The 13,502-nt window shown below is 43.6% G+C and overlaps 1 protein-coding gene across 1 annotated transcript in view; it reads left to right on the forward strand.

Moving 5' to 3' along the window:
* Window positions 1-621: 621 nt before the first annotated feature.
* The window catches only part of agfg2 (ArfGAP with FG repeats 2), a 32,043-nt gene continuing 19,162 nt past the window's right edge, over window positions 622-13,502 (forward strand). Inside the window, exons 1-12 of the mRNA XM_013915513.1 lie at window positions 622-1,025; window positions 1,904-1,997; window positions 4,006-4,121; window positions 4,967-5,111; window positions 5,486-5,606; window positions 5,698-5,802; window positions 6,222-6,254; window positions 7,357-7,617; window positions 9,277-9,349; window positions 9,494-9,537; window positions 9,751-9,849; window positions 11,764-11,885. Of these exons, the coding sequence (XP_013770967.1) occupies window positions 859-1,025; window positions 1,904-1,997; window positions 4,006-4,121; window positions 4,967-5,111; window positions 5,486-5,606; window positions 5,698-5,802; window positions 6,222-6,254; window positions 7,357-7,617; window positions 9,277-9,349; window positions 9,494-9,537; window positions 9,751-9,849; window positions 11,764-11,885 (1,380 nt within the window). The 5' untranslated portion in view covers window positions 622-858. The remainder of the gene's footprint in view (window positions 1,026-1,903; window positions 1,998-4,005; window positions 4,122-4,966; window positions 5,112-5,485; window positions 5,607-5,697; window positions 5,803-6,221; window positions 6,255-7,356; window positions 7,618-9,276; window positions 9,350-9,493; window positions 9,538-9,750; window positions 9,850-11,763; window positions 11,886-13,502) is intronic.

A 13,502-nucleotide genomic window follows, 5' to 3' on the forward strand; every position in this document is an offset into this window, starting at 1 on the left:
GTAAATCTGTACCAATTTAATCCCTGTACACTAACAGAAGCCATGATTGATATGCTGGATGTTTTATTTTCTGTTGATTCGCTGGAGAAACCATAGAAAGTAGGTCATATCCTCCTGAGATCGAGCCTATTCATTAGGTTCTCTGTAGCGGACAAAATAAGATAAACTGAAACATACTCCCCCCCCCCTCCCCCCGGTTCTCAGGAAAACATTACCATGTGTGTAAAACCATTTATAGCATATGAAAGATCTGCTCTGAGTCACTTTTTTCATATTTGACTGATTTCATAAGGAATGACCCAGCTGCTATTTTCCAAACCAATAAACAGGTGTTACCTTTAAAAGTAAGATCAGGCTTGAAAGGAAACTTTGAATATATCACACGATCCTTATGACATTTTAATGATTTTTATTTCTCAGCGTCTTTATGGCAGACTAAGAGTAATACAGCTGATTCACTGTGACCCACAGAATAACTGGAAAATACCTTGACCTACAAAACAGTTGATGAGATAACCAAGTGGTTATGCTGGAACGATTTTTTTTAAAGAAACAGGCAACCAAAAAGTAAAAATGTCACAGTCGCTCTCGAGAGTCCCTTGTCAATCGCTTTTATTTTGAAAGGTATCCCGAGCTGCTTCCGCTATGCTGCAGGTGGGTCGCTCAGGGCTTGACGCGCCTTTAGTCCGTGCAGCCTTGCGTTTGGGGTGAAGCCGCATAAAAGCGTTTCCATAATGCGGGCGTGAGGTGCTCCTTGGAGTAAACGGAGGGGATCCGGGAGGAGGACCGCGGAGTGTTAACCGGGGAGGGGGGGAAGCCTGCGTGACAGGCGGCGACCAGAATAATTAAAAAAAAAAAATGTCGAACCGTAAGCACCGGGACAACCAAGAGATCTGCGCCCGCAAGGTCCGGGAGCTGGCCCAGTCTGGAGTAAACAAACACTGCTTCGAGTGCAACCAGCCCGGGGTGACTTACACCGACATCACCGTGGGCAGCTTCGTCTGCACGTCGTGCTCCGGAATGCTGTGAGTGCAAACCCCGCCGCCCCATCCGGGGGTGGGGAGGGGTGTGTGGGGGGTTTATTTACTGCACATTTAGCATCAGTGTGAGGGGCAGCCAGATACTGATAGAGTAAAAGTACCAGGCCTTAGATTACGCCGTGCACCACCCAGCCACGGACAAATGTGTATCATTTGGTTCCCCTCTCCTGACGTTAACAGGGGTTGTTGGTGCTATGCAACAGCCGAGGATGTGTGCACACATTAATTTACGCAGTGTCTACCTCTCTCTGTCTCTCTCCCTCTCTTTCTCTCGTGCGTGTCTCCCAACAGCTTGATAACCGACAGACCGCTAGCTGGTCATTTTCCAGCTCTGAGTTACGTTTCATTTCGTCATGGTGCAGGTTTGACACCACCTCTCTCTCTCTCTTCTCTCTCTCTCTTTCTCTAGGCTCCTTTTCAATGTGGGCGTGTGTGAGTGAGTGAGAGAGAGAGTGTGTGTGCGCCTGTGTGCTGTCACACTTTGTTTTGCATGTTCAGCCTAGTCCCCGGCACTCCTCTTCAGGAAGACGGTTTCGGCACTCAGTGTGCGTCATTGCGCAATCTTGCACATGTACAACAGTGTCCCACTTTATGTCCCCAGCATGAAGAAAATAGGAGCTTCTGGAAGACATGTGTCTCTCTCTGTCACGATTGTGTGTGTGTGTGTGTGTGTGTGTGTGTGTGTGTGTGTATGTTGTCTTCTCCACAACAAATCTGTCCTTTGATTCACGGTCACGTGTCAGATATATTTCCTTTCCCACCTGCTCCATCCCCTTTGTGCTGTCTTTAGAGGTGAGGGCTGACTGCAAATCTTCCCATTTCTCTCCTTTATTTGACTCATCCATCTCTCCTCTGTGTCCCAGGAGAGGCCTCAACCCTCCCCACAGAGTCAAGTCCATCTCCATGACAACTTTCTCCCAACAGGAAGTAGAATTCCTCCAAAACCATGGCAATGAGGTGAGTGAAGTCCCAGCTGGGGGCCCGATACATCGTGTTTGCTTCACTTTAGAAAACTTTGAGGAAAAAAAAAAAAGAAAGACGTGCAGCTGAATGTAATTTCTTCCTGTTGTTGACACTGCGGAGTCGTCCGAGGACATCAGCTACCATTTCCTTTTTTTTCCCTCTTCTTTGGTCCAAATTCAAGGTTAAAACTGTCTGTTTGTGGTTCTGATATGGAATGTGAAACGCCCCTTGAGACTACCAGTCCAACCAGTCTTTGTGGCAGTGCCTTTTTTTTTTTTTTTTTTTTTTTTTGGACGAGGAGGAGGGAAGGGGGGGAATACTAGTGCCAACCTCATACTGTGCCAAGAAACAAAAGGATGGGGCACTTTATGTCCCACAAAACCACGATCTATTTCCTTTCTGTGTGTGTGTGTTTTTTAAAACCAGGGTTTAAACTCTGAACAGACCCCATTTTAACCAAAAGTCAAACAAAAGCACCCTATCAAAATCTCTTCCTTTATTTACCTTTATTTAACTAGCAGGGTTTGGTGACATCCGAACCCTCTCACAACAGAGACCCAGCCAAATAAAACATCCAAATATTTATGTAAATGCAAAGAAAAACGACCGTGTCTCTTACCAAACGTTCTGTGTGATGTTTTTTTTTTTTAATAAACTAAACAATTAATATGAGAATTGAAAAGCGGCCGTTTGCAGGATTGTAACTGATAACAGTTGGAGCTGAGGCAGAGGATGGTACAGAGGTGAACTTGCCGTTTACTCAGTGTTTGTTTATGCCAAGAGTGTTGAACTTATTTGAGTGTTTGGGCTACAGTTAGATCCAAAAGTGGGCCGTACCTGTACAGCCTTTTTATAATAACATATAAAAAGCACTTCCCCCTTTATCTGACCTGAGTGTGTTGGAACTAAACATTCTTTTTTTTATTTTTTATAACTTTATGATTTTGACTTTGTGATTCAAGAGCTGGACAAATACCTTGTCCAGCTCTTGAAATCCTTTTAAATTTTTAAATGTTTCTACTCTCGTGTAACAATTCTGGGAATAGCGCATCATTAGCAGCAGTGCATTTTATTGAAACACTGGAAGTATTAATGATATCGCTCTGTTTTCTTTGTAGAAACCTGGAAAATTGACCAGTGGTGCAGATCAGCAGGCTATTTTAGGATTCATTTTATGCAGCTTAGCTATTTTTGTCAGTACTGAGTGATATCTCTTATTACTTATTATTTAACAAAGCCTGACATTATCTTCTAGAGTTTAAATGAAGGCTTCAAATCGGTTTGTCTTGGTCCAGAAAAACCTAGAAATTCGATATAAAAAGAAATAAAACCCTCACGTCATCAAAATGAAGTTTTGATATATTTTCCAACTTCCATATTAATATAATACCAATCAGTCCAGCTGGTTGAGCTACAATTACTTCAACTTAGATTATTATGGTAATTATTGTTTATTTCTGTAGTTTGAAAACTTAATTACCAAGTTAATTAAACCTCATTTTGGTGCTGAAATGTGATTGGATTGCATAAGGCCCCCCCCCCCCTCCTCACAGCATCCACTTCGGGAGCCACTGGTTCAGGCAGCTCTCTCTGCTGAGCATATACCAGTAAGTGGTAAAGAGTTTGAGGCTATCAGCACAAGTGCTTATCAGTTTTTATTAGCTTGTTGTTGGTCAAGTGAGTCAAGTGTAATGTGCAGAGAGGCATAGGTGTGCATCGTCCAGCTTTTCCTTTCTCATCATCCTCTGAAGAGTGATCCGGTCAGTCATGATTCGCTGCCAGTAATATTTGCTGCACTCTTGCACCGGAGATGAGTCACTGATGAGAAAATCTGTGTGTATATCTGAGAGACTCTCTGAGATTAAATGTCAAACAAAAACCAGGGATTGCTCTCATTTTCTACTCAGGGAATCGGAAACTCACTAACCCTCTTTTTGTTTTTGATGGATCGGTCCCAAGCAGCGTGGTTTTAATGTGACTTCTTGGAAATGTGTGTCTTCAGGTGGGCAGAAGGACGTGGCTGTGCGTGTTTGACCCAAAGAATGACGGCTGCTCCGACATGAAGGACTCACAGAAGTTCAAAGAGTTCCTTCAAGATAAATATGAAAAGAAAAAATGGTGAGAGCTTGGCCTCCGCCTGCATATAACCAAATTATAATATATGCTGATGGAAGCAGAGAAAAGCATCTTAATTTTTATTCAGTTCATTTATTTATTTTAAATAAATTTTTTCGGTTTAAAAAAGCCCAGCAAATGTTCAAGTTTGCATGTTAATAGTTAAAAGCCTTTAAAATAACAAAATAAAACCTTTTACAGTAAGACTGTTTATTATTTACAATATTTTTTAATTAGCACCATTATTGAGTAAATATGTTAGTCTGTTTAAAATAGAGCAGCTTAAAATAAAAACAGCAAATGTTAGCATGCTAATATTTAAAACTAAAGTAGCAAACTTGCTAATTAGCAGAGTGCTGTACTTCCTGCTGTTAAAGGGTAATATGAGTAAAAATAAAAACCCTTTCAGTATTGTACATATGTACAAATGCAAATAGCTATAAAAAGAAAATTAATTAGAATTATTATTTTGAGCATGATAGCATGCTGACGTTAGCATTTAGCTCAGTTTTTATTGTGTTACAGAGCTGCTAGCATTTGGCTGTTCTGCTTGTGCAATAAACATATTTAAAAGTGTAACTGTAAAAAGAGTCATTTTGAGAGGTTAAAAGGGAACACAAAGTAAAATGAAAACAATAGCTAATTAGGGTTGTGTTAAAGTTAGGCTTTCCATGTTTGAATAAGAGATATTTGCTCAGAAAAATTAGCTGAAGGCTAATAGCTGCCTATTTTCAAGCTTAGACAATGCTCTCAATCTTCTTGTTTAGCAAATAAATGACCAGATGTCAAGCTTTAATTGTGTTGCTAATGAGACTGGTTAGTTACACTGCATCATTTGTGTTTCGCAGGCATTTTTCCAAAAGTAAGAACCGGAGAGATATGGAGGGTCCTTGGAGTCCAGGGGTTCAGGCTATGCCCCCTTCTCATGGTCCCTTAGCGAGCCAGGGGCTATCCCATAATATGCCTCCAAATGCCAGAGCCACGAGACCACTGGTAAGAAGCTAAAGGTGTGGTAGTTGTCTGTGAAATGGGTGGAGGTAAAGTGAGGGGAGTGAAAGTGAGAAGACGAGGGTGGTATGCGTGTGTGGTTTTAAATAAATAAATAAAAACAGGAAGGGAAAGCAGAGGAGATTTTCAAAGGGTATCGAAAAAAGGATAGAAAGTGAAGAAATGACCTGAATTCGCCGCGGCACAGAGACAAAGACTGATGGTTCGGACAGTCGGAGGGCCAGGTAGCCTCGGCTTCAAAGCCTCTGCTTATGAATTATTGAGAAAGGATGAAAGAGACTCACTTCCTCTGGCTTTGTGTCTCTCTTTCTACCCTCCATCTGCTTCTCTTCTGTCTCCTTCGATCTCTCATCCTCCAGTCTCAGTCCCAGCTGCCGTCTTGGGATCGAGCCCCCGCCATCTCTCCCGCCGACATGCGGACAGACGCGTTCACGGCTCGGCCGTCGCGCTCCCAAAGCTTTAGAGACCCCCCTCTGAAAGGTGAGAGGAAGATTTGTTTGTGGCATCGTCATGTGCTTATCTCTTCTTTTAAAATTGTTTTTAATGCATCTTTTGTTTCTTTCCTACGCAGATCCCACCCTGTGTGGGATAGAAAGACAGCGACCAGGCTCTTTGTCGTCAACACTGGGAGGTCAGAACCACGGTCCCTCATTCCCCGCCCTTCCACGGCCTTCAGGTGTGCCCTCCGCCCACTGGATGCTTTGTGCCACTGTTAGTAGTAAACTTATGAAGGCTTTCACAAGTTTACTACTAATGTGTCTCCTACCAGCTGTGTAGTAAAGTGCCACAGTGTTTGCTGTATTTGGAAAGCTAGTTCCTCCTCTTATGTGATCTTAGGAAAGATTCCTGGTTAAAAAATAGACACTGTGCTTTCTCTGTTCTATTCCTGACGCCTCTAGCAAGAACATTTGGCAGTGCATCGTTCACGGTGTAAAGATCATTGAATATTTTCGCTGATTCTCACTGATGTCGCTCTCCGCTCATCAGAGCCGGCGAGTGGCAGATTCATGCGACGCCAGTGGCACTCACTTGTTTCTCCTTATCTCCCCTCCTCTTTTCTCCTCTGTCTTCTCCCTCTCTTCTCCAACCACGTAGCCAGTAGCTCGTTCAAAAACCACTTCACTTTAGGTAAGATGCATCTCCGGCCGATGCTTTTGAGTGTGTGCGTGTGCGCTCGTGTGAATGCTGAAATCAATAAGCTCTTCCAATGCTGTATCATTTATAATAGATGGCCAATCTGCGGGGCGCGGCGGTGCTTAGCGAGCATCACATGCATGTGAGTTGGGGTTTGTTTCAGAGCGGCCTGAGGGGAGAGGCGACGCAGCACTCTGTATTCATTTAGCCAGCGAGTCGTGGCTGGCCAGTGTCACATACTGCAATTGGGGTCAATGTTTTTCTTCATCACTCAGGTTTCCCACTTCAAAGCCCAGATCTGAAGCCTAGGAGTGTCAAGGACACACACACACACACACACACACACACACACACACACACACACACACACACACACACACTGTTCCCTCCCTCAGAGGAAAAAGAACAAGTTTAAAGTGGGGCTATTTTTAGGCCGGAGCTGCTGCTGCTGCCCCCGTCAGCAGAGGGCCGCTGATATTTCGCACCACGTTGGCGTTGAAGCACTTCAGAACTATGTAGGGCACAGCTGTAATCGCGCCATACACATTTAACACCCACAACAATATGCTAGGGAGTTCAGGTATGCTCTCAAAGACGGAAAAACATGTAGATACCAGCAGATAAGCTGCATCAGGTCCATTCTGCTCTGGTGTTTGTCTTCATGGAGACCATGTTGGATTTTAACTTCTGATCCCATGCCCATAGCTAACTGGCTGATCCAGACTCTGATATTTTGCTACAAACACTGATGTTAAACGTCATTTCCTGTTTTTGTTAACTTCTAACAATTGCATCTAAGACGTTTCTGGCTTGCTGCTTTCCTGTGGTGTTTTTTTTTTTTTAATCCCTAAACACGATGAGTGTGTGTGCTTTATTTAGTACAGTCTAAGCTAATGCTGCTATTTCTACACCTCATAGCATGAGGATCTTTACATGGCGTGAGATAATTTGCTTCTATATGTAGTGAATGGGCTGTGTTATGTGAGAGTTACTTGCGAATTATTGTATGTTATTTGAATTTGATGCTTCAGGTTCGAACAATCACATTTTAAACATCTACCTGTTAGTACATACTAATCTGCGATCTCTCTCTCAGGTCGGACAGTGTCGGCCTCGGGGGCTACGGGCCCCTTCAGGGCCTTCCCCAAGTCTCTGAGCGTGGACTTTGGAGGTCTGAACCATCCCCAACCACAGCCTCTGCCTCAGTCTCTGTCCCAGCCGCAGCAGCAGCCTCAGCAACAGCAGCCTGTTGGCATCGGTCAGACGACACCGCCGGTCAGCAGCGGCAGTGCCCAGGATAGGTACGCTGCCGTGTCACAGCTGGACAGCGTCTTCTCTGAAACAACATCGGTCACAGGTACGATGTTTTTATCAGTCGAAGCTTTAATACTTTTTGTATCAGTGTAGTTCAGAGGCTTTTGCACAGTTGCATTTATTTCACAGCTTTTTGTATTCGTGTAAGGTGTGCACATAGACTGTATATAAAAGACGACGATAGCTGTTCTTGTTTTGTTTTTTTTGTTTTTTTAAATCTTAACTTTAGCTTTGCCTTGTTTTATTGCAACCACAGGTGACCATACAGAGACAGGAAGCTGGAGTGTTAAGTTCTAACATGAGACTAGCAAGCGTTTCACACACGGAGACAGGATGTGCAAATTAGTCTTAAGTGACACCAAGTAATAAATATTAGAATATGACTCACCGAAACTGTTGCACACACTTCCTGTAAGGGATGTGAGTGCAGTTGACTACACAGGAAGGTGTATTTGCATCATAAATGCTCTAAAGGGACCAAAACCACAAACATGTTTGAGAGTTACTGTGACTATAATTAGCTAAAGACTGGCAGACAGGTAGTTGGCTAGCCTACGTCCAGGTTTTACTCAAAGTGACCTCACCCCTTGATGACGAGTAACCTTAATTTGTTTGTGGGCAGGGTATGATAAAACAAAAATTCCCACCATGTGTAATAGTGTTTGTGTGTGTGGGGGGGGGGATTGGCCGTAGAAACTGAAAAGGTTTCTGTACCAAAGTTGGGGATTTTAATGGATTGAATCGGGTTTGGAGCCTCGAGTGGCCATTAGAGGAACTGCACCATCGGCTTCGTATTTTCGACTCGGTCTCTCCACTTGATTGTGGATTGAGTTTTACCAAAAAGTGCTGGTCCTCCAGGCCCCCCACTCAAAAATCTTCACTGTCCTGTCAAACACAGATTTATAAAAAAAAAAAAAAATTTACTCAAGAAAACTAATCCAAATTTATAAACTGAAGAACTTTCTTTTTTTCCAGTCCCATTAATCCTCTCACAACCTCTCTGACTAATCAGGAGGAGGGACTAAACTCCCTGCCTGAACAGAGAATAATTAAACCTTGCTTCAGCTTGACCTGATTACTTTTTCCCCATTGTTTCAGTAGCACTCTGGCTTCAATAAAGACCCGAGCACATCTTCCAGCACTGTGTAACAGATAGTTTGATTTGAGGGCTTCGCGTGTGCAGATTGTCGCGGTCAGCTCAGCTTGGTTGCATAACATCCTTACTCCAAATGCCAAGGCTTTTAGCAGCTGATTTATGCTCATTGTGTTTGCTCCAGATCGTGCACAGCGTGATTCAAAGGACCTTGTTTATAGGTTTTGAAATCAGCTGTGTTTGCGTTATAACTAAGCCGGCTGCTTTAATGCACAGCATTCGTGTGAGAGGCCTGCTAAGCTCTGCTGCTTTCCAGCGTCATCGCTGCCTCCCCTGCTTGGCAGAGTAGGGAGGTTATTGATTTTCTGCCTCGGCTCACTTTTGATTCATATCAAGCTGAACATGAAGATGATATTTTATTCAGGGCGTTTGTAATTCTTTTGTTCTGTGATGACTTGCATGCACGGGATCAGCAGTTTGGACTGTTTTAAAGGTTTTTGCTCACATATCAAGATCATAGCACCGCTCGAGCTCGTAAACCGGGGCTCATGTTGGGCCTGACATTGTGTTTGGTTGTGTTGTGATGCCTGTGGAAATGCTTGTTTGCAGCTCCACCTGCCGGCCCACCGCAGTACAGCGCCATCTTCGGCAGCAGGCTCTCATCCAGCTCAACTCCTGCCAGGTAGAGGAAAAAAAGCAGCCTTGTCAAATCAGCTTTTGTTAAACATGGCAGATTTTTAACTTTTCTGCTTGTGGAGCTGTTTAAAGGTCAAATTCTGATCGATCCTCCTTCCCCCCCCCCCCCTTTTCTTCTACTTCTCCCCAGCTCCCCTGGTGTCGATACCGTCTCCAGCTCCCAAAGTTTTGCAAGTAGGTGCCGAGTGCGAACTGCATCGATTGCTGCTGTTAACCTGCACTATTTACATTCAGTTCCCTCCTCTTCAAAAACAGTCCAGCACTCCAGATTAGACTGTGAAAATCAGAGCAGTGTTGCCTTGAATAGGCAGGAATGTAACCCGTTAACCCCCGGGCAGAACACTGAATTATCTCCCTGTCTCTCTCCCCCCAACCCGTGTGTCTCAGATTTCCCCAACCCATTCAGCTCCAGCTCCAGCTCCAGCTCCGCTTCCCAGCAGCCCGTCGCCCTCTCCCCCAGTAACCCCTTCAGTAACGCCTCAGGAGGTAAGCCCCATGCTCACTCTTTCTGAAACTTCCTGCTGCAACTTTTTAAGATGTTAGAGCAGCTTGAGCTGGTTAGATAACCACCGCTGTGGTGGAGGCAAAGAAATAATTACCACATGAAAAAATATATGTAGGGTTGAAACCCTTTTTACCTTCAGAGCCGCTTTAGTTCTTTGTTCTTCGATGACATCGCACAGCACATCCACGATGTGAATCTTTTGTTCCACCTGTTGAATGTGGAGGCCATTGGAGTGCAGTGAACTCATCGCTATGCTTAAGAAACCAATGTTTGAGCTTTGTGACATGATGTGTTATATGAAGATGTGTACACTGTGGTCATAAAGGGATGGACATGGTCAGCAACAACAATCAGGCTGGCTGTGGTATTTAAATGATGCTCAGTTGGTACTAAAACACTAAAAGTGTGCCAAGAAAACATCCCGCACACCATTACACCACCAGCAGCCTGAGCCATTGATTCAAGGCAGGTTTGATTCATGCTTTCATGTTATTTATACCAAATTCTGACTCCATCTCTGCCATCTGCAGCGGTTATCAATACTCATCAGACCAGGCAACATTTTTTCTCATCTTCTGTTATCTAATTTTAATGAGCCCACGGGAATTGTGTCTTCAGTTCCGATAGCAGTGACATGCGGTGTTGTCTTCTGCAGCTGTAGCTCATCAAGTTTGGAGTGGATGCGCTTCTGCATACCTCCCTTTTAACGACTGGGTAATTTGACTTATTGTTGCCTTCCTATTAGCTCGTAGCAGTCTGAGAACGGCTGCTCACTGGATATTTCCTCTTTTTCAGACTATTCTCTGTAAACCCTACAGATGGTTGTGTGTGAAGATCGCAGTAGATCAGCAGTTTCTGAAATACTCAGGCCAACCAGTCTGCTGTCAACAACCGTGCCAAATTAGGCATGCAGACATGTTCATCTTGAACTGTAGATATTCTCCTCGATCACATTTTTCCTGATATATTTATTTCCTCTCTCAGGCTGTCCTATGGATTTGTCAGGAGGCAGCACACCTACACTTGTGTTCAAACTTTTGTCTTTTAGCTTGACTCTACGTGACTTAAAGGACATGTGAATGCCTAAACTTAAAAACAGGAAATCACAGCCCGTTATAAAACACTGATCCCTCTGCTCTGTGTATAGGTTACATATTTCAAGCATTTAGTTCCTGCTTACAGAGTCTGAATGTAACGTTTGTGCTTATTTAAAAGTTAAAAACGCTCCTGTGTTTTCCCTCTGCTCGGCCCATTAACGGGTAACATTTAGTCTCCAGATCAGCTGCGTGAGCTGGGCCTTTATTTCTTTTCCTGTAGGGCAGTGAAAACGACGCGTAGAGCTGCTACACTGAAGTGTATGTTGTGTACACACTAAACGGTTGATTACACAAGCTCGCACACAGCTACCTGCTTTCACAGCCACTGAGGCTTCATGCTAGCAACGTTACTTTTTACTCGGGTCACTGACTTCACCCACCAAAGGCAGATATGTAAGAGGAAAGGCTCAGCGTGGAGCTGAAATCTCAGTTAAGCTTCTCTGGTGCATTAACCACAACGTGGATAAACGAATGCTCAGCGACGCTGTGATGTTTCATGATGCAAATAAACAACCTGGCGTTTGTTTCCTTTCAGCTTTAGACCCTCGCAGCTCTGGGCTTTCCATCGGCTCCACCTCAATTATTCAACAGTATCACGTATTCATGTATGCAGTTATACTCTTGACTGGTCGCAGGGCTCATTACTGCTTTATGTTTCCTGTAGGCTCTCTGTGTAAGGTACAGACACGGGGAAACAGTCTTTTACTGTCAGTCTGAGAGCAGCTGACAGATGTGTTCTGCATGGATTAATGATCTGTGTCTAATTTCGCCGCATGTGTGGGTGTTTCGCTTCTCCAGGTGACTCCAGTGCGTTTGTCACCTCACCCACCTCCGTTTTTCCTCCGTCCGGCGCTTTCCCAGCGGCTGCTACCCAGAATGCATTTCCTCACGAGTCAGCCACCAATCAGGAAGCAAATGGTGAGATTCGTTGCCTCTTATTTGTCCTCCTGTTTGATGTTTTTTTTGTTTGTTTGTTTGTTTTCTTGGATTATAAGTCAAGTTTTTAATTATTATTAATATTTTTATTTACATAATCTTCTTTTAATAACTCAAAATAGACCAAAAATGAAAAGTCTGGTCATTATTTAGTAAAAACAAAACAAAAACATATATTTGTTGGATTTTGTTGCTCTATTAAGGATTCGCTACTTATCTGTTTTCTATTGCTAAAAACTAATATCTTCTAATAATTTAAAAGGACATTTAACAAAATATCTTATTTTTATGCATCAGTTGTGTAAATGAAAATTTGTAAATGAAGATTGATAATTAAAAATTTTTTAAATCACACTTTTAATCAAAAGTCATGTCAAAATGCCAAACAATCTCTTTCCTCTTTATAAAGTCAGTTAGACTCTAAGTAGCTGTAATAGTTGTGAGGTCGACCACAGCGCAGAGACCACACAGAGACGTCCTGTAGTTCCTCCTTCACCTGATCTATGACTTCTAATATTCAGTTTACCCCTGGTGGTCTTCCTGGTGCCACCCTGCCCATTTAAGCACTTCGTCTGCCCAGTTAACTGAGCTACAGATGCTCAGAGTCGTGCTGGGTAGGAAACGAAGAGATGCTGGGTGTACTGGGAGATGACATGGATGAGGATGAGCAGGTGGTGGGCTTAACAAGGGACGACAGAGATGGGAGGTAGAAGAAGATAAGGTGCTGTGGTAGTTGGTTTTTATGAGAATACAAACCATATTACTTTATTACCTCCTGAAGCGCGAGCATCAAGTTAAGGGCCACACTGAGAAAAGACACCCAGACATTTACAATTATTGATGTGATTTATTTTAATACATCTCCTCCTCACGTGCAGCCAGCCCTCAAAAAGAAGAGAAGGTTATAATGCCGTCTGATCACAGTTGTATCACGCAGCCAACTCACAGCAGCTTGATCATGATATCTCCTGATAGCGCGAGAGATTCAACGAACCATGTCCTGATGTAAAAGCGAGCCGTGTTGTCGTTCTTCCACATGTGTCTGTGGGCCTGCGTCACAGGCCTGAACGTGACGATCTCACAGTTTTGTAGATTTTGGATGGTGGTGTCTACCTTTACCGTACAGCACATAAAAATGAAACTTAACTGGACTTTTAGATTGAGTTTAAAAGAGACATGACTCTGTTTCCATATCTCTGCCTGTGTGCGCATTCACACATCACCTGCTGAAAACATAGTAAATGCATGCACAAGCTTCTCTTTACACCAGTGCAGATCACAGCTGCAGCCACGCCAAAATGTACGAATTACAGCTTGATGTTTGACACCTGTCCTTATTATATATAGGACCTTACAATATAAAGCATTGTTGTTGTGATTTGGTGCCATATCAGGCTTAAAGTGAAAATTGGGGGGGGAACCATACTTTGATCCATATGTTGGACATAAAACGAGGCCCAAATGGAAAGCTCCCACTGCAGCGGGGACTGCTCGTCTTTCCTGAGACGCGCTGTGGCGTCCACTAGCAGCAGTCCAGGAATACCAAAATGACCCACCCAGTTTAGAGCTGCAGGTTTCTGGTTTCATGCCACACCATTTTC

Source organism: Pundamilia nyererei, unplaced genomic scaffold (genome assembly GCF_000239375.1).
Source record: "Pundamilia nyererei isolate P.nyererei 1_Seehausen unplaced genomic scaffold, PunNye1.0 scaffold00315, whole genome shotgun sequence".
Taxonomy (NCBI): Eukaryota; Metazoa; Chordata; class Actinopteri; order Cichliformes; family Cichlidae; genus Pundamilia; species Pundamilia nyererei.